We start from the raw sequence: 21,698 nt of genomic DNA, 5'->3' as shown, positions 1-21,698 counted from the left end.
TCTATCATTTTTCTAGTCAGCAAAAATGTTTCAAAATTTTTAAAGAGACTCCGTAACAAAAATTGCATCCTGTTTTTTATCATCCTACAAGTTCCAAAAGCTATTCTAATGTGTTCTGGCTTACTGCAGCACGCTCTACTATCACCATCTCTGTAATAAATCAACTTATCTCTCTCTTGTCAGACTTGTCAGGCCTGTGTCTGGAAGGCTGCCAAGTTCTTCAGTGTTGTGGTTCTGCTATGAACTCCCCCTTCCAGGCCCCTCTCTGCACACTGCCTGTGTGATATTTAGATTAGTGCAGCTTCTCTCTGTTCTATTATCTTTTACAAGCTGGATAAATCCTCCTCTGAGCTGGCTGGGCTTTCACATACTGAGGAATTACATACAGGCACAGCTATCTGCACTCTGCAGGAAGAAATAGCCTGACACTTCAGTGGATGAGAGCTGCAGGGGGAAAGAAACACACAAATGATCTCTTGAGATTCAAAAGAATGGCTGTATACAGCCTGCTTGTGTATGGATGTATTTTATATGTGTGGACATACTGTACATCAATCTACTTCCTGTTTTGGTGGCCATTTTGTTTGTTTATAAACAAACTTTTTAAAACTGTTTTTAACCACTTTTAATGCGGCGAGGAGCGGCGAAATTGTGACAGAGGGTAATAGGAGATGTCCCCTAACGCACTGGTATGTTTACTTTTGTGCGATTTTAACAATACAGATTCTTTTTAAGTTCGCCTCCCCATTGGAGTCTATTGCGGTTCGCGAAAGATTGCACGAACCGAAAGTTCGCGAACCGAAAATCGGAGGTTCGGGCCATCTCTACCGGACACTTCCTTTTAAGGATACCCGAGGTGAAAATAAACGAATGAAATAAACTGTTGTGTCTATCCTCCTTCTCCTAAAAATTGCTTTTTAAGATATTCCACAGTTTTATCTTATATTTAACCACTTCAGGATTCGGCGTACGCTTAACTACGCCCCTGAATCCTGAAGTGGATTGCATGGAAACGGCCGCTCGTATGAGCGGCCGTTCCATGTCAGTTCACGGAGGGCGTCTCCGTGAACACCCTGCGAGCCTCCGATCGTGGCTCGCAGGGTAAATGGAAACACACGGGGAAGATCTTCCCCGGTGTTTACATGTATACGGCGCTGCTGCGCAGCAGCGCCGTGGCGGAGATCGGCGATCCCCGGCCTCTGATTGGCCGGGGACCGCCGGCACCTGATAGGCTGAAGCCTATCCTATCCGGCGCAGGACGGAATTCCGTCCTGCGCCGCTCACAGGGGGAGGTAGAGGGAGGGAAGGGGAAGGCGGCCAGGAAGCGCTGCGGAGGGGGGCTTTGAAGAGAGCCCCCCCCCCGCAAGCGCAAGCAGCCGGCGGCGATCAGACCCCCCCAGCAGGACATCCCCCTAGTGGGGAAAAAAGGGGGGAAGTCTGATCGGCCTGGCTGCTAGCTGATCGGTGCTGCGGGCTGGAGAGCCCACGCAGCACCGATCAGCAAAACCACCCGGTATCCGGAAGTGGTTAAATCTACTTTTTAAGTTTTTACTGTTTTATTGTTTTTACTCAATTACACATTCATTGATATATCCCAGATCTAAAATCTATGAACTATTGATCCTTTTTATCTCTTCCCTGCTCTCAGAAACCATTTTCTGCTAGGAAATTGTTTTATAGTTATAATTTCTTATCAGTGAGGGTCACACTAAGTGGCAGTTCCTGTCTGAGTCAGGACTGGGTCAGACTACACATACCTGATGTTCAACTCTTTCAGGCAGAGAAAGAAAAAAAGGAACACCGCATAGTTATTTGTGTGCTAGGCACTGTATATACACGTCTATCTCATTATGTCACATGTTACCTCGGGTATACTTTAACCACTCCACCCCAAAGGGCCTTTTTCCACTATCCTGCGATTTGATTCTGATCGCAAATCGCAAGGTTTATTAAACTAATGGAAACAATAAGTGGTATGTAGTGACTGCACACTCCAGCACTGCTTCCAGTCGACGTGCCCGGCCAACGATCCAGCAGCACTCAGGATCAATAGACGAAACAGCAAGGAAGAAGCCGGCACCGTCTATGAACAATTTTCTGCTCTTTTATTGCATATAGGATATTCCAGCAGTTATAAGCAACGTTTCAAGGCTGCACGCCTCTTTATCAAGCTTGCTGGAAGTCAATTACACCTTATACACTGACACATGGGTATATATACACAGCATGGTTAACAGCAGCCAATGAAATTCAAATATGTATACACCAATCACAATAGTCCTAATATGTCGGACCTGATGGGGAACTTACATGCTGGTGCTTTGATAGGACGTAGTAGGGTGGATCCTCCCACCTGTCAAGCCCCTCTTGGCAGACAGCTGACACCCCCTGGGTCCGCCTATCACAACGGAGAGCCCACTGTTCCGCCCACGGCGGACCTGAGTGAAGCCCCATGTGATGACTCACAGTAGGCGGTGCCAAAGCGCCGTCCCTGTGCGTCTCGGCGGATACTATGGAGACGCGAGCTGCAACACGCCGCTGACGTCACCAGATGACTCTAGGGGGGAGGCAGCCTCCGGCCAATCAGGGTCAACCCACGTAAGTGCGGCGTGGACGTCGCACTTCTAAAATACAACATGATGCCGTCTATCAGATGCATCTACCTCATATGGCTAATTTGCATAAATAAACATAGGTGGCCATACTCATACTACATACTCTCATGAAGCTCTTATCCAAACTACATAGGAGAGGAGAAGTAAGGGAGAAGGACCAGAGGAGTAAAGTATGAAAAGAATATGGAAAAATAGAACTGTCTAGGGACAGGGAGGAAAAAATACAAAGATGAATAAAGATGAAAACCTAACAAATTAAAAATAGAAAATAAGAGGAAAAAAGATAAGAATAAACACTGCAGATAAAGATTGGCATATACAGATAGCAATGTCCTTATAGGGGAACGGCACCAGACCAATCCATTACAATTAAAGGGACAGTGTCTCAGATATGACGATACATTCACTGAACCCAACCAAAACATTATCTATTAGGGGAGACTGGGTACAATGGAGCAGAGGACAAGAATAGCAGAAAAAACTACAAAAACGGTAATAAGTCAAATTCTCGATTTAATCCTCTAGGCTCCATTGTATCCAGTCTCTTAATCCAATAAGCCTCCCTCCACAGTAATTTTTTTAGGCGATCTCCCCCTCTTCTCAAGGGTGCTATTTTTTCAACAACCATAAATCGCAGCTGACTGACATGGTGACCTGCTTGAGCAAAGTGAAATGCTACAGCTTGATCTGTTAGTTTTTCCCTAATAGCATGTTTGTGTGATGACAAGCGTTTTTTTTAATTTTTGAGTGGTTTGCCCAATATATAATAAGCCACAAGGGCATTTTAGGGCATAAACCACATAATCTGAATCGCAGGTATGCCACCCCTTAATTGGAATTCTGGTTCCCTGATGGGGATGTAATATCGCTGGACCCTTGATAACAGAGCTGCAATGAACACAATTGAGACAGGGGTATGTCCCCCTCCTCTGGGTAGAAGTGACATCACTATTGGCATTTACGTCAGCATGTACTAGACGGTCCCTAAGTATAGGGGGTCTTTTGTAAGAGATGAGTGGGGGGTTCCTAAAATGCGCAATGTCTGGGAAGCTATCGGCTAACAAATGCCAATGTCGTTTGATAATCTTTGAAATACTCGGGCTTTGTGTATTATATACCGTGACAAATGGAACACGATCCCGTATCTGTTGTCTATTCCTCTGTCCCCCATATTGTACATTAGCTCTACTACGTGCTCTCTGCAAAATTTCCACTGGATATCCCCTATTTTCAAACTTGTGTTGCATCTCATCAAGTCTCTGCTCCCGTGTCTCCCCGTCTTCAACTATATGTTGTATTCTTTGAAACTGACTAATAGGTACCGAACCTCTAGTCGCCCACGGATGAAAACCCCCCACTCATCTCTTACAAAAGACCCCCTATACTTAGGGACCGTCTAGTACATGCTGACGTAAATGCCAATAGTGATGTCACTTCTACCCAGAGGAGGGGGACATACCCCTGTCTCAATTGTGTTCATTGCAGCTCTGTTATCAAGGGTCCAGCGATATTACATCCCCATCAGGGAACCAAAATTCCAATTAAGGGGTGGCATACCTGCGATTCAGATTATGTGGTTTATGCCCTAAAAGGCCCTTGTGGCTTATTATATATTGGGCAAACCACTCAAAAATTAAAAAAACGCTTGTCATCACACAAACATGCTATTAGGGAAAAACTAACAGATCAAGCTGTAGCATTTCACTTTGCTCAAGCAGGTCACCATGTCAGTCAGCTGCGATTTATGGTTGTTGAAAAAATAGCACCCTTGAGAAGAGGGGGAGATCGCCTAAAAAAATTACTGTGGAGGGAGGCTTATTGGATTAAGAGACTGGATACAATGGAGCCTAGAGGATTAAATCGAGAATTTGACTTATTACCGTTTTTGTAGTTTTTTCTGCTATTCTTGTCCTCTGCTCCATTGTACCCAGTCTCCCCTAATAGATAATGTTTTGGTTGGGTTCAGTGAATGTATCGTCATATCTGAGACACTGTCCCTTTAATTGTAATGGATTGGTCTGGTGCCGTTCCCCTATAAGGACATTGCTATCTGTATATGCCAATCTTTATCTGCAGTGTTTATTCTTATCTTTTTTCCTCTTATTTTCTATTTTTAATTTGTTAGGTTTTCATCTTTATTCATCTTTGTATTTTTTCCTCCCTGTCCCTAGACAGTTCTATTTTTCCATATTCTTTTCATACTTTACTCCTCTGGTCCTTCTCCCTTACTTCTCCTCTCCTATGTAGTTTGGATAAGAGCTTCATGAGAGTATGTAGTATGAGTATGGCCACCTATGTTTATTTATGCAAATTAGCCATATGAGGTAGATGCATCTGATAGACGGCATCATGTTGTATTTTAGAAGTGCGACGTCCACGCCGCACTTACGTGGGTTGACCCTGATTGGCCGGAGGCTGCCTCCCCCCTAGAGTCATCTGGTGACGTCAGCGGCGTGTTGCAGCTCGCGTCTCCATAGTATCCGCCGAGACGCACAGGGACGGCGCTTTGGCACCGCCTACTGTGAGTCATCACATGGGGCTTCACTCAGGTCCGCCGTGGGCGGAACAGTGGGCTCTCCGTTGTGATAGGCGGACCCAGGGGGTGTCAGCTGTCTGCCAAGAGGGGCTTGACAGGTGGGAGGATCCACCCTACTACGTCCTATCAAAGCACCAGCATGTAAGTTCCCCATCAGGTCCGACATATTAGGACTATTGTGATTGGTGTATACATATTTGAATTTCATTGGCTGCTGTTAACCATGCTGTGTATATATACCCATGTGTCAGTGTATAAGGTGTAATTGACTTCCAGCAAGCTTGATAAAGAGGCGTGCAGCCTTGAAACGTTGCTTATAACTGTTGGAATATCCTATATGCAATAAAAGAGCAGAAAATTGTTCATAGACGGTGCCGGCTTCTTCCTTGCTTAAACTAATGGAAACTGCAGCAGCAATTTCCATTAGTGCGATCCAATTGCGATGCGATTTTGGTCAAAAGTGCAATCGTCGTCCTGCCGTGTTTTGTACTATTTAGGTAAAGTAGCTCAATCGCAATCGCATGGTGGAAATCAAACCGCGATTGCGATCGCAAATGCAATCGCGATTGCATTTCATAGTGGAAAAGAGCCCAAAGGGGGTTTTACCCTAACGGACGAGCGATTTTCACCTTTCAGTGCTCATTCCTTTCATTTACTAATAGCTTACTCACTACTAGAGATGGCCTGAACCTACGATTTTTGGTTTGCGAACTTCCGCAAAAGTTCGGTTCGCGCAAACTTTCGCGAACCGCAATAGTCTTCAATGGGGAGGCAAACTTTGAAAACTAGGAAAATTTATGCTGACTACAAAAGTTATGTGAAAGATGTTTCAAGGGGTCTAACACCTGGAGAGGGGCATGGTGGATAGACGCCAAAAGTCCCGGTGAAAAATCTGGATTTGACGCAAAGCAGCGTTTTAAGGGCAGAAATCACGTTGAATGCTAAATTGCAGACCTAAAGTGCTTTAACCTGCCTGGCGTTCTATTAAGATCGCCAGGCAGGCTGCGGGAGGGTTTTTTTTTAATAAAAAAAAAAACTATTTCATGCAGCCAACTGAAAGTTGGCTGCATGAAAGCCCACTAGAGGACGCTCCGGAGGCGTTCTTCCGATCGCCTCCGGCGCCCAGAATAAACAAGGAAGGCCGCAATGAGCGGCCTTCCTTGTTTTGCTTACATCGTCACCATAGCGACGAGCGGAGTGACGTCATCGACGTCAGCCGACGTCCTGACGTCAGCCGCCTCCGATCCAGCCCTTAGCGCTGGCCGGAACTTTTTGTTCCGGCTACGCTGGGCTCAGGCGGCTGGGGGGACCCTCTTTCGCCGCTGCTCGCGGCGGATCGCCGCAGAGCGGCGGCGATCAGGCAGCACACGCGGCTGGCAAAGTGCCGGCTGCGTGTGCTGCTTTTTATTTGAGCCAAATCGGCCCAGCAGGGCCTGAGCGGCAGGCTCCGGCGGTACTGGACGAGCTGAGCTCGTCCAGACCGCCCAGCAGGTTAAAACATCTTGCATGTGTATACGTCAATCAGGTAGTGTAATTAGAGACTGCTTCACACTGACACACCAAACTCGCCGTGTAACGCACCGCAAACAGCTGTTTGTGTAGTGACGGCCGTGCTGGACTGGTGCGCACCATGGTGAGAGTGCAGGCTGTGGCGGTTTTCAAGCCCATATGGTCGCCGGGCTGAGGTAGCTGAATGATCTGAATGACAGAACAGTGACTGTCCAGCTGATCAAATTTGGTCTTTCCACAATGAAGCAACAACCTTATTATCTTGGGTGTGCCCCCTCCCCCCCGCCCCCGAGACAGCGGCCTTAAAAATTCAGGAATCCACCTGGAGTCCTGGACCCTGTTTGGTGGTGGCGGAGAAGGCAGTCAAGCGGCCTGCAGGCAGAGGTGCTGTGTGGGGAGCGACTTAGTCTTGGGGCAGGCAGTCACACGGCGTGCAGGCAGAGATGCTGTGTGTGGGGACTGACTTAGTTTTCGGGTGGGCAGTAGCCCTCCGGGATCCATGCCTCGTTTATTTTGATAAAGGTCAGGTACTGAACACTTTTTTGACTTAGGCGACTTCTCTTCTCAGTGACAATGCCTCCAGCTGCGCTGAAGGTTCTTTCTGATAAGACGCTTGAGGCAGGGCAAGACAGAAGTTGGATGGCAAATTGGGACAGCTCTGGCCACAGGTCAAGCCTGCGCACCCAGTAGTCCAAGGGTTCATCGCTGCTCACAGTGTCTACATCCACACTTAAGGCCAGGTAGTCGGCTACCTGCCGGTCCAGGTGTTGGTGGAGGGGAAGGGCTAAGGCGAGGCGTTGGACTAAAGAATGTCCGCATGTCCGACATCACCATGAGATCACTCGAGCGTCCTGTCGTCCTAGGAGGAGGATTACTGGCTGTGGTACCTTTATTGCGTTGTGCTGTGACATCACCCATAAACGCATTGTAAAGCATAGTTGCCAGCTTGTTCTTCAAGTGTTGCATCCTTTCTGCCTTCAGGTGAGCCACTTTGTGCCTATACCGAGGGTCTAGTAGCGTGGCCACCCAGTATGGCTCATTCCTCTTGAGTTTTTTTATACGGGGGTCTCTTACTCAACAGGCTGGACAGCATGAAAGATGCCATCTGCACAAAGTTGGATCCAGGCGTATTATCTATCTCCTCTAGCTCTTCCTCAGTGACGTTGGGTAAGTCCCCCTCCTCCCCCAGCCACGAACAATACGCCAGGAACGTTGAGCAGCACAAGCCCCCTGTGACGCCTTCTGCGGTTGTTCTTCTGCCGCCGCCTCCTCCTCCAAAGAAACACCTTCCTCATCATCTTAATCTGACTCCTCTTCCCCACACGACTCTTCCTCCTCCTCCCCCCCCCCCCCTCTGTGCTGCCGCAGGTGTTGAGGCTACATCTGGTTCTGATGAGAATTGTTCCCACACCGCTTCCTCCCGTAACTGTTCCTCTTCACGCTCCTCCACAGCTTGATCCACCATTCTACGCACGGCACCAGGAGGTAAGCGTACGGGATCAAGTCGCTGATAGTGCCTTCACTGCGACTCACCAGGTTGGTCACCTCCTCAAGTGGCCGCATGAGTCTGCAAGCATGTCCGGTCATGTCCGGTTGTTGGGCCAGAACATCCCCATCTCCCCAGATTGTGTCCTTCTACTGAAATTGTAGAGGTACTGGGTGACGGCTTTCTCCTGTTCTAGCAGGCGAGAGAACATAAGGAGGGTCTAATTCAAGTGAATCGGGCTATCGCAAATCAGGCGTCTCACCGGCAACTTGTTTCTCCCCTGAATCTCGGCAAAGTGTGCCATGGCCGTGTAAGACCGCCTGCAATGCCCACACAACTTCCTGGCCTGCTTCAGGACGTCCTCTAAGTCTGAGTACTTTGAGACAAATCTTTGAATGACTAGATACAGCACATGTGCCATGCAAGGTACATATGTCAGCTTTCTCAAATTCAACGCGGAAATGAGATTGCTGCCGTTGTCGCACGTTGCCAATCTCCAGCTGGTGCGGGGCCAGCCACTGATCCACTTGTTTAAGAGCAGCCAGGAGAGCTGCTCCAGTGTGACTCTCCGCTTTGAGGCAAGACATGTCTAAGATGGTGTGACACCGTCGTACCTGGCATGCAGCATAGGCACTGGGGAGCTGGGGCTGTGTTGCTGGAGAGGAGATCGCAGCACCATTAGAGTTGAACAGCCAAGGAGGAGGAGGATGATGACAGTGAAGAGGATGTAGCAGGAGGAGAGGAGGCGGCAGGAGGCCTGCCTGCAAGCCGTGGAGGTGTCACAAGTTGGTCCGCTGCACAGCCACGTAATCCCTGCTTGCCATCGGTCACCAGGTTGGCCCAATGGGCTGTGTAAGTAATGCCACAGATCTATGCAAGAAAAGAGGAGGAGCACTCCATGGTGCAGTAACTGAGAAAAACTTTAATAGCGCAAAGTAAAATTATACTCACAAGATGTCAATCATAAAAAAACACTTATCGGCGGAGTTGCCCTTCCGCTTAACACCCAGGCGGCTAGATGCACGCTGTGGCCAGCAGCGCGGTCTCTTGATGTGGTTGGAGCTCGTCTCGCTGGGAAAGTGGGAAGGGCTGACTCTGGACGTGCCTATTGCGTCAACGCAATAGGCACGTCCAGTTAGAATTTAAGTTGTGAGGTCTCAATCTTAACAATCTTTAGAGGCTATCTCCCCAGAGGGATTAGGGGAGGGGGGGGGGGGGGTTAACTTGATGGTAATGGATATTTTAGTGAGGGTAGGGGATGATCTTTTCCCACGGTATCTGAAGGTGGTCTAGGGTTCTCCCTGGGAAGGATCATTTGAGGAGTAGAGCTTCCATGTTTAAGTTGTGGTCCACAAGGTAACAAAGTTGGGTTAGTGTTGGTACCAGATTGTTCCTCCAATTGGAGAGTATAAGCTGACAGGCCGCACAAATAATGTGAGTGGTACGTGCCTTGTGTGGGTTTTGGATTGTTTCTAATCAGATTAGTAAAAGTCCTAATAGTGGGTTAGGGGGATTACTTGACCTGTTATTGAAGAGATTATCTTAAAAATTAGGGTCCAGAAGGGTTGTATAATGGGGCATTCCCACAGGATATGGAGCATGGAACCTTGTGATTTGCATGATCTCCAACATAAGGGGGAGTATTGGGATGAGAATTTGGAAAGTGTTAATAGAGTAAGATACCAATCGTATATTATTATTTATTTTTTTGGTTTCTAGGTGTGTGATGCATTTGGAGTTATGTTTTATGTCTGTCAATGCTTTTTTGTAATTGTAATTGTAATTGGTGCTTGAGGATCTAAATCCCATGAGGGTATTGAGCGTTGGAGTGGGTTTTCTATTGAGGAAATTAAAAATGTATACCATATGGAAACTTGACCTGTACATATGGAAGGGGGGTTTGAGGGAGTATTAGATCCCAGAGGGTTTTTTTTGAGAGAGATTTGAATTTTATGGGGGTGGGGGAGGGGGGAGGTTATATGTAAGTGAGAAATTTGGAGATACTTGTATACTTCTCGTTCCTCAAGCTTGTATTTCCTTTTTAGATGAGAGAAAGGGATTCAAGCAGATTGGGAGAAAAGGTCATTGAGTAATAGGACTCCTAAGTTTATCCATGGTTGTAGGTTAATTTGGGGAATAATAGAGTTCAATGTCTGTATAGGGATATTGGCTGGAAGTGTTTCTATATCTTTAGGGCGTATTTTGGTTAGCAATTTCCATGCTAAGGTTGTTGCTAAAATAGTTGGATGGGTAGTTTTGGGACTAGGTTGTGAAGTCCAGATGAGGTTTAAGTGGTCTAGCAAAGGAACACTGGATTGCTCTTTTTCCAGGGTAACCCTTTTTTTTTTTTTTTTTTTTTTTTTCAGGGGAGTTTGGACACCAAAATTTGGACATGTCTAAAATGGAAGCTAAGTAGTAGTGGAATGGATCTGGGAGACCGAACCCTCCTTTGTGGGGGGGGGGGGGCAATTAATGTCTGGTAGGATATTCTATGTTTTTTGTTTTTTCATAGATAATGGAGGACTATTTTACACAGGTTTTGAAAAAAATTGTAATTAATTGGGATAGGGAGAGACATTTTGTATGCCGCAATTTTACCTGATAAGGAGAATCCAAAAATGCTAGGTGGGTCAGGTTGGGTTTGATTGAATCTAGAAGTGGAGGGAAGTTACAGGAGTAAAGATCTTTGGATTTGGGGAGGATGTTAACTCCTAAGTAAGGGATCGAGTGCTTGGTCCAAGGGAAGGGAGATATGTTAGTTATTTCAGTTTTAATTTGGGGGGGAAATGTTTATTCCCATTAATAATGACTTATTCTCATTGACTTTGTATAGTGAGGCTTCTGAGAATTCCTTAAAGGGAAGGTTCAGGGAGGGTAGTGAAAAAAAAAAATCAATTTCCACTTACCTGGGGCTTCCTCCAGCCCGTGGCAGGCAGGAGGTGCCCTCGCCGCCGCTCCGCAGGCTCCCGGTGGCCGACCCGACCTGGCCAGGCCGGCTGCCAGGTCGGGCTCTTCTGCGCTCCAAAGCCCTACACTTCTGCGTCCCAAGCGGGCGCGCTGACGTCATCGGACGTCCTCCGGGCTGTACTGCGCAGGCGCAGTAGTTCTGCGCCTGCGCAGTACAGCCCGGAGGACATCCGATGACGTCAGCGCGCCCGCGTGGGACGCAGAAGTGCCGGGCCTTGGAGCGCAGACGAGCCCGACCTGGCAGCCGGTCCTGGCCAGGTCGGGTCGGCCACCGGAGACCACTGGCAGCCTGCGGAGCGGCGGCGAGGGCACCTTCTGCCTGCCACAAGCTGGAGGAAGCCCCAGCTAAGTGGAAATTGATTTTTATTTTTTCACTACCCTCCCTGAACCTTCCCTTTAAGCGTTTTGTTTATTTGGGGAATAGATATTAAAGGGTCTGTGATTGTTAGCAGGACGTCATCTGCAAAGAGATTGATTTTTTTTTTTGTTCCGACTTAGAGAAAGAGATGCCCCGTATGTTGGAGTTAGATCTAATATGTTCTGCTGATTCCATCACTAAAACGAAGATTAAGGGAGATAGGGGGCATCCCTGTCTTGTGGCGTTGGTGATTGTGAATTGTTTTGATATGAAACCTGAGACATTCACTTGTGCAGGAGGGTCCTGATATAGTGCTAAAATTGCTTTTAGGAATGAACCAGCAAAACCAAATTTGGTTAGTGTGTGTTTTAGAAAACCCCAACGGACCCGGTCGAAGGCCGGGCCACATGGATTGTAAAATGTTGATGACTTTGCGGGTGCCTTCAGCTGCTTGCCTTCCTTTTGTAAACCCCACTTGGTCTAGGTGGAGTAAGCCAGGCAGAATACCAAATAGTCGGTTAGCTAGTATAATTGGAATACAACTTTAGATCGCAGTTTAATAAAGAAATCGGGCGGTAGTTTGAGGGAGCAGAGGCATCTTTTCCTGGTTTTGGGATCACAGTGATAATGGCTTTGGTGAATTCTTGGGGAATTCGGCTTTGTGAGATAAAATCATTAAATGTGGAGGTAAGTTTCGGGGCTAGAGTAGTGGCGAAAGTCTTGTAGTATTCATTGGAAAATCCATCCGAGCCTGGGGCCTTTTTGAGATTTAACCACTTGAGGACCTAGGGCTTTCTACCCCTTAAGGACCGGCCACTTTTTTTCCATTCAGACCACTGCAGCTTTCACGGTTTATTGCTCGCTCATACAACCTACCACGTAAATGAATTTTGGCTCCTTTTCTTGTCACTAATAAAGCTTTCTTTTGGTGCTATTTGATTGCTCCTGCGATTTTTACTTTTTATTATATTCATCAAAAAAGACATGAATTTTGGCAAAAAAATGATTTTTTTAACTTTCTGTGCTGACATTTTTCAAATAAAGTAAAATTTCTGTATACATGCAGCGCGAAAAATGTGGACAAACATGTTTTTGATAAAAAAAAAACCCATTCAGTGTATATTTATTGGTTTGGGTAAAAGTTATAGCGTTTACAAACTATGGTGCAAAAAGTGAATTTTCCCATTTTCAAGCATCTCTGACTTTTCTGACCCCCTGTCATGTTTCATGAGGGGCTAGAATTCCAGGATAGTATAAATACCCCCCAAATGACCCCATTTTGGAAAGAAGACATCCCAAAGTATTCACTGAGAGGCATAGTGAGTTCATAGAAGATATTATTTTTTGTCACAAGTAAGCGGAAAATGACACTTTGTGAGAAAAAAAAAAAAAAAAAAAGTTTCCATTTCTTCTAACTTGCGACATAAAAAAATGAAATCTGCCACGGACTCACCATGCCCCTCTCTGAATACCTTGAAGGGTCTACTTTTCAAAATGGGGTCATTTGTGGGGTGTGTTTACTGTCCTGACATTTTGGGGGGTGCTAAATTGTAAGCACCCCTGTAAAGCCTAAAGGTGCTCATTGGACTTTGGACCCCTTAGCGCAGTTAGGCTGCAAAAAAGTGCCACACATGTGGTATTGCCGTACTCAGGAGAAGTAGTATAATGTGTTTTGGGGTGTATTTTTACACATACCCATGCTGGGTGGGAGAAATATCTCTGTAAATGACAATTTGTTAATTTTTTTTACACACAATTGTCCATTTACAGAGATCTTTCTCCCACTCAGCATGGGTATGTGTAAAAATACACCACAAAACACATTATACTACTTCTCCTGAGTACGGCGATACCACATGTGTGGCACTTTTTTGCACCCTAACTGCGCTAAAGGGTCCAAAGTCCAATGAGTACCTTTAGGATTTCACAGGTCATTTTGAGAAATTTCGTTTCAAGACTACTCCTCACGGTTTAGGGCCCCTAAAATGCCAGGGCAGTATAGGAACCCCACAAATGACCCTATTTTAGAAAGAAGACACCCCAAGGTATTCCGTTAGGAGTATGGTGAGTTCATAGAAGATTTTATTTTTTGTCAAAAGTTAGCGGAAAATGACACTTTGTGAAAAAACACAATTAAAATCAATTTCCGCTAACTTGTGACAAAAAATAAAATCTTCTATGAACTCGCCATACTACTAACGGAATACCTTGGGGTGTCTTCTTTCTAAAATGGGGTCATTTGTGGGGTTCCTATACTGCCCTGGCATTTTAGGGGCCCTAAACCGTGAGGAGTAGTCTTGAAACGAAATTTCTCAAAATGACCTGTGAAATCCTAAAGGTACTCATTGGACTTTGGGCCCTTTAGCGCAGTTAGGGTGCAAAAAAGTGCCACACATGTGGTATCGCCATACTCGGGAGAAGTAGTACAATGTGTTTTGGGGTGTATTTTTACACATACCCATGCTGGGTGGGAGAAATACCTCTGTAAATGGACAATTGTGTGTAAAAAAAATCAAAAGATTGTCATTTACAGAGGTATTTCTCCCACCCAGCATGGGTATGTGTAAAAATACACCCCAAAACACATTATACTACTTCTCCCGAGTACGGCGATACCACATGTGTGGCACTTTTTTGCACCCTAACTGCACTAAGGGGCCCAAAGTCCAATGAGTACCTTTAGGATTTCACAGGTCATTTTTGTTTCAAGACTACTCCTCGCGGTTTAGGGCCCCTAAAATGCCAGGGCAGTATAGGAACCCCACTAATGACCCCATTTTAGAAGGGAGACACCCCAAGGTATTCCGTTAGGAGTATGGTGAGTTCATAGAAGTTTTTATTTTTTTGTCACAAGTTAGCGGAAATTGATTTTAATAGTTTTTTTTCACAAAGTGTCATTTTCCGCTAACTTGTGACAAAAAATAAAATCTTCTATGAACTCACCATACTCCGTACGGAATACCTTTGGGTGTCTTCTTTCTAGAATGGGGTCATTTGTGGGGTTCCTATACTGCCCTGGCATTTTAGGGGCCCTAAACCGTGAGGAGTAGTCTTGAAACCAAATGTCGCAAAATGACCTGTGAAATCCTAAAGGTACTCATTGGACTTTGGGCCCCTTAGCGTACTTAGGGTGTAAAAAAGTGCCACACATGTGGTACCGCCGTACTCAGGAGAAGTAGTATAATGCGTTTTGGGGTGTATTTTTACACATACCCATGCTAAGTGGGAGAAATATCTCTGTAAATGACAATTGTTTGATTTTTTTTACACACAATTGTCCATTTACATAGAAATTTCTCCCACCCAGCATGGGTATGTGTAAAAATACACCCCAAAACACATTATACTACTTTTCCTGAGTACGGCGGTACCACATGTGTGACACTTTTTTGCAGCCTAGGTGCGCTAAGGGGCCCAACGTCCTATTCACAGGTCATTTTGAGGCATTTGTTTTCTAGACTACTCCTCGCGGTTTAGGGCCCCTAAAATGCCAGGGCAGTATAGGAACCCCACAAGTGACCCCATTTTAGAAAGAAGACACCCCAAGGTATTCTGTTAGGTGTATGACGAGTTCATAGAAGATTTTATTTTTTTGTCAAAAGTTAGCGGAAAGTGACACTTTGTGGAAAAAAACCAATAAAAATCAATTTCCGCTAACTTTTGACAAAAAATAAAATCTTCTATGAACTCGTCATACACCTAACAGAATACCTTGGGGTGTCTTTTTTTCTAAAATGGGGACACTTGTGGGGTTCCTATACCGCCCTGGCATTTTACGGGCCCAAAACCGTGAGTAGTCTGGAAACCAAATGTCTCAAAATGACTGTTCAGGGGTATAAGCATCTGCAAATTTTGATGACAGGTGGTCTATGAGGGGGCGAATTTTGTGGAACCGGTCATAAGCAGGGTGGCCTTTTAGATGACAGGTTGTATTGGGCCTGATCTGATGAATAGGAGTGCTAGGGGGTGACAGGAGGTGATTGATGGGTGTCTCAGGGGGTGGTTAGAGGGGAAAATAGATGCAATCAATGCACTGGGGAGGTGATCGGAAGGGGGTCTGAGGGGGATCTGAGGGTTTGGCCGAGTGATCAGGAGCCCACACGGGGCAAATTAGGGCCTGATCTGATGGGTAGGTGTGCTAGGGGGTGACAGGAGGTGATTGATGGGTGTCTCAAGGTGTGATTAGAGGGGGGAATAGATTCAAGCAATGCACTGGCGAGGTGATCAGGGCTGGGGTCTGAGGGCGTTCTAAGGGTGTGGGCGGGTGATTGAGTGCCCTAGGGGCAGATAGGGGTCTAATCTGATAGGTAGCAGTGACAGGGGGTGATTGATGGGTAATTAGTGGGTGTTTAGAGAAGATAACAGATGTAAAGAATAGATTTGGGAGGTAATCTGACGGCGGGTTTGCGGGCGATCTAATGGTGTGGGTGGGTGATCAGATTGCCCGCAAGGGGCAGGTTAGGGGCTGATTGATGGGTGGCAGTGACAGGGGGTGATTGATGGGTGATAGGTGATTGACAGGTGATCAGTGGGTTATTACAGGGAAGAACAGATGTAATGAATGCACTGGTGAATTGATAAGGGGGGGTCAGAGGGCAATCTGAGCGTGTGGGCGGGTGATTGGGTGCCCGCAAGGGGCAGATTAGGGTCTGATCTGATAGGTAAAAGTGACAGGTGGTGATAGGGGGTGATTGATGGGTGATTGATGGGTAATTAGTGTGTGTTTAGAGGAGAGAATAGATGTAAACAATGGATTTGGGAGGTGATCTGATGTCGGATCTGCGGGCGATCTATTGGTGTGGGGGGGTGATCAGATTGCCCGCAAGGGGCAGGTTAGGGGCTGATTGATGGGTGGCAGTGACAGGGGGTGATTGATGGGTGATTGATGGGTGATTGACGGGTGATTGACGGGTGATTGACAGGTGATTGACAGGTGATCAGGGGGGATAGATGCATACAGTGCATGGGGGGGGGTCTGGGGAGAATCTGGGGGGTGGGGGGGTGATCAGGAGGGAGCAGGGGGCAGGGGGGGGGTATAAAAAAAATAGCGTTGACAAATAGTGACAGGGAGTGATTGATGGGTGATTAGGGGGGTGATTGGGTGCAAACAGGGGTCTGGGGGGTGGGCAGGGGGGGGTCTGATGGGTGCTGTGGGCGATCTGGGGCGGGGGGGGGAGAAAATCAGTGTGCTTGGTGCAGACTAGGGTGGCTGCAGCCTGCCCTGGTGGTCCCTCGGACACTGGGACCACCAGGGCAGGAGGCAGCCTGTATAATACACTTTGTAAACATTACAAAGTGTATTATACACTTTGTATGCGGCGATCGTCGGGTTAACATCCCGCCGGCGCTTCCGTATGGCCGGCGGGATGTTGCGGCGAGTGAGCGGCGACAGGCGGAGGCGGAGGATCGCGTCACGGATGACGCGATCGCTCCGCCCATGCCCAAACAAGGACCGCCGCCATTTGTCAATACGGCGGTCCTTGCGGCGTCTGCTTCCCGGCCGCCATTTGTCTATACGGCGGTCGGGAAGTAGTTAAATTTGTTGATAGTGTTTAGGACTTCTGAGACAGAGATTGGGGAGTTTAGGTTACTTTTTTGCTGTTCTGTGATAGTAGGGAGATTGATCTGTCCAAGAAATTTCTCTATGATTGAAGTATTTGGTTGGGGGGTGGATGGGTCTTCTTTTAGATTATATAAAAAGCTATAGAAATCGCTAAAATGCGTTGGGCTATGTCTTGGGGATTAGTTAAACTCTTTTGTGTGAAAGGATGCACTAATTTATGTATCTTTGCTTTGGCTTGTCTGTTTTTGATTAATTTAGCAAGTAAAAGGCTAGCTTTATGTTGATGGTAATAATTGAATTTTAATCTGGATATATGGAATTCATATTCTTCAGATAGTGCTAGTCTAAGTTGGTGACGTAAAGAGAAAAGCTCTTTGATAAGTGTAGGGGATGGGTTCTGGTTGTTTTCAGATTCTTTGGTTTTAATTTTTGTTAGGAGGTCTGTTATTTTTTTATGTTTTGGCCCGTTTAGCTGCAGATCCCAGTTTTATCAAAAGGCTTTATGAGCCTGCCATACTGTGCTCCCTCTAACTTCCCCATGTCATTAATACTGTAGAATTCATTAATTTGTTCTTCAATTAGTTTCTCTTCAATTAGTTTCACATATTTTGGTTGGTAAAAGGATTGATGTATTCAGTCTCCACAAGGAAGGTTTTGTTGTGGAAGGGGCCAGGAGTAGCTTGAGAGTGAATGGGGCGTGGTCCGACCAGGTAATGGGGTAATTTTTCCGATTCTTGAACCTTTTGTAGGGTATATCGGTCTGTTAGGAAAAAGTCAATTCTTGTATAGCTGTTGTGTATATGATAAAAAAAGGTGTAGTCCCTTTCTGAACTGTGTAAAGCTCTCCAGGTGTCATAAAGGTCCTCTTTATGGATGAGTTTAGAGAGGGTGTTAGGGGATTTAGAGCGGCGATTGTAGGTACCTAGAGATTGATCTGAAATAGCATTGAAGTCCCCACCTATTATTGGCATTCCTTTTTTAATTGATTTGGCTTTGGTGATCAGTCTCTTGATAAATTTATATTGACCTGAGTTAGGTGCATAAATGTTGAGAAGGGTGACTTCAACATTATTGATAGTGCCAATATAGAGAATTAAACGTCCTTGAGGATCTTTTTCAGTTGACTGAATTGATACAGCAAGGTTATTATGAAGTGCTATTAAGATTCCTTGTTTCTTTTTGTTGAAGTTGTTAAAATGATATTGGAGTAGGATGGATGGTGGCAAAGGGAAGAATTAGAGTCTAATAGGTGGGTTTCTTGGACAAAGAGTAGGTCCGTGTTATGGGCGAGAGATTCTTTCCATAAGGCGTGCCTCTTGATAGGGTTATTAAGCCCTTTGGCGTTTGAGGTTACTATAGCCATTTCTTAGGTAGGGTGATGATGAAGAAGGTGATGTGGTAGAAACATCTTAGGAGGATGTAGATTATAAATGTTGGTAGAAGGCTCTGGCCTGGGCAAGGGAAGGAATGTAGGGGAAGATAGACCATTTGAGAGATCAGGGTTGAAGCGTATAAATAAGTACTTTGTGCAGTTTGCAGAACATAGTCTAGGATTGGGAGTACTTGGACTGTAATATAATTCTCCATTTGGGGACATTAGCTGGACCTCTGGAAGTCCAGAAATCAGTGTCCAGCTAGGTGGTATTAGGAGGAACGGTTTAGGTGTATTCTTGTGGCCTCTCAGGCTACTCGTTGCCAGGATTGGGAGATTTTGGACACTTCTTTGGGTTTGTCAGGTTTCCCTGATGTATCAGGCATAGGTAGGTTTCATGACTTTAGTAGCTTATAGCCTTCTGCTGTGGACGTGATGGATAGAATTTTCCCCTCATGCGGTATTAGAAGCTTGGTGGGGAAGCCCCAGCGATATTGGATTTTATGCTCCTGGAGGGTTTTTGTAATGTATTGAAATTCCCTGCGTTTAGCCAAGGTGGCTTGGGACAAATCATAGTATAGAGTGACGTGGGTGAAAGGTTCAGGCAGTGATCCTTTTGTACGAATAACTTGTAAAGTAAATTCTCTTTAGTGGTGTAGAATTGGAAGCAGCAGGTTACATCTCTGTGTGTGGAAACCGGTATATTTGCTGGTCTCGGCAATCTGTGAACCCTCTCTATGGCTGCTTCAATATCTGCAAGTTGGGGCATAGCAGTTTTCGTTAATTTGGTAACATATTCTCTCAATTGAGGAGGTGTGATGGTTTCCTCGATGCCTCTGAATTTTAAATTGCATCGGCAGTTATGATCTTCAAAATCTGCAGCTTTAGATTTCAACCAGGCAATGTCTGTTTGTGTTTCATCTAGGCAGTCTACAGTCTTGTTGTGCTCTGTAGTGAGGGCTGCAATGTGTTCCTCATTGCTGGCTATTCTGTCACCCAGTGAGGAGAGAGAGATTTGCAGGTTGTTAGTTATAGCAGTAAATTCAAGTGAGTGGGATGATTTGAAAGAGAGCAGCATCTCTTTCATATACGCTTGTGTCAGTGCTTGGTCTGTGGCAGGGAACATCTCTGAGAGCTGCTGCAGCCTGAGGCTCTGTGGTTAGCGTTTGGCCTACCTGGTCGCCGGCTTCTTCAATCCTCTGTCGGGACTTTACCGGACTACGAGAAGAGAGAGAGGCGGTATCGGGTGATGAGTCACCCCTTCGTGCTGTGGCTGGAGAGTCTGCTGCCGCGGGGATGGCGTTATTTACTCCGGAGGACGCATGGAGGAGGGATACAGTGCCATCTTTGCTGGTACAGTGGGCCCGCATGCCCGTGAAAAGCTCCGGGAGTTATTGTAGCTTTGTCCTCCCCATCTTGCGCTTGTTGCTTGTGTCCATGACCATTGGGGTTTCCTCCATCTCTGGGGTCGATTTGGGGTGATTTCTGGCTGCGGGTGGTGTTGCTTTAGAGCAGGGGTCCCCAAACATTTTGGGTCGAGGGCCGGGTCAACATACTTCAGACTGCTAGGGGGCCGGAGTACACATAAAATGATGTAGAAGTCTTCGCGGGCCAGACAGTGAAGTATACCCAGGTGACAACCTGCAGTCCAATTGGACAGCAGTGTCACCTGATGGGGAATTTGATTGGGAACCAGCGAATTACTGCTTTCTAGCTTTCATGTGGTTGGGTGGTGGCAGCACTGCTATTGTATATGCGGACCAACAATATTCAAAGATGTAGCTGACCGCATCTATAAGTAATACATTTTGTGTGGGGGGCAGTAAAAAAGCCTCAGGGGGCCGCCTGCGGGCCTTAGTTTGAGGACCACTGCTTTAGAGGCTAGAATACGGAGCTCTGTTATTACGTGTCTTGCATGAAAGAGCTGCAGACAGACCCCCCCCCCCCCCCCCCCCCACATACGACATAACATGAAAATATTTTTCAAATCCCATGTTTGGTCACATGATTATGCATAAAAATAAAAAGGAGCAAGAAATTTGATGGGATTATGCCTGACAAATGCATGTTGGAAATGTTTGTCCTTCGATAGTTATTAGCTACAGAAAGTTTTTTAACTTTTTCTGAGCCAGCAGGCTGACTGCTACAGTAAGATAAGTTAGCCAATACGCCAATGGACACATTATTTTTTGTTTATATAACATGCACTGTGAAAAAGGTACTATTTTTATTCCCCCCCATGCATACCTGTATAGAGTGTATCTGTTTGGTATTTTACAATTAGCATCTCCTTGCCACTGATTACATTAGGACATTAGGAAGAGAGAAGTCTATTGATTATCAAAGAATGTATTTTGCATTAATAAAATACTTTAATTTTTCTGATGAATAGATTCGAATTGCTACTGAAGGAATAAATGGTACAGTAGGAGGAAGCCAATTCTCCACCAAAACGTACATTAACACCATGCTGTCGTTCCCACTTTTTAAGAATAACATGTGTTTGGAAGATTTTAAGGTAACATGTTTTTCACTCTCTTAACTTCATTGAGCTTATTGCATTTTAAACATATTGTGCCATTTTTTGCATGCTAAATAGTACCTTTTTTAATTCCGTTATAATCTAAAAAAGATCTAGGTAATCAAAAATCCCCCCTCCTCCAAGCATATATGACACCTGGGCTGTCTCGATACACAAAGCAGGTTGAAAGGCATACAAATTAGCAGCTATTTACTGTGTTGAGTGAAAGATATTTGATATTATACAATGGTTGAACACGGTCATTCAATAGCTGTGAGCCAGCACCCAAATCAAAGAAAGTGAAGTCTGCAAAAGGAGGTTATGTGTATTGGTCAGTGTCACAGACCGCAAGGCCGGTCTGCGGATGGGGTCAATCGATCAGAAATCCTCTCACACTGTCATTTTGCTCATCACGAAGGGTAACTCGACTTCACAATTTGATGAACTGACTCACAGAGGGAGCGTTCAGACGCCAAAGGATTCACCACACACATACAATTCAAATATCTGCCACCAAGCGGGTTACACAGCCCGCTACTGTAATTATACTAGGAGTTCGAGAACGCTCTATTAACCCTTAGCAGTATGCAGGAGCCTGGGTCAGATCTTTATATCTCGGCCGGGTTCTCGCATACGGGTTATAAAGGTACATTTCTATTACACACAGGGTAGCGGTTTCAGGAGAATATGTACGATTGTGTATATTCAGAACAGATTGTAACCATAACAATTTTTAAACGTTTTTATAACAAAGTTGCATTACATACATTT

At 45.7% G+C, this 21,698-nt stretch overlaps 1 protein-coding gene across 3 annotated transcripts in view; it reads left to right on the top strand.

Annotated features, from left to right (window-relative positions):
• TSTD2 (thiosulfate sulfurtransferase like domain containing 2) overlaps positions 1-21,698 on the top strand; it is a 131,613-nt gene that overhangs the window by 80,385 nt on the left and 29,530 nt on the right. For all 3 annotated transcript variants that reach the window (XM_068234321.1, XM_068234322.1, XM_068234320.1), the window contains one exon: positions 20,799-20,924. In XM_068234321.1, coding sequence (XP_068090422.1) covers positions 20,799-20,924 — 126 coding nt within the window. The remainder of the gene's footprint in view (positions 1-20,798; positions 20,925-21,698) is intronic.

This window comes from Hyperolius riggenbachi, chromosome 1 (assembly GCF_040937935.1).
Source record: "Hyperolius riggenbachi isolate aHypRig1 chromosome 1, aHypRig1.pri, whole genome shotgun sequence".
NCBI lineage: Eukaryota > Metazoa > Chordata > Amphibia > Anura > Hyperoliidae > Hyperolius > Hyperolius riggenbachi.
The sequence above is the reverse complement of the archived record's forward strand: the minus strand, read 5'-3'. Positions and strand labels throughout refer to the sequence as shown.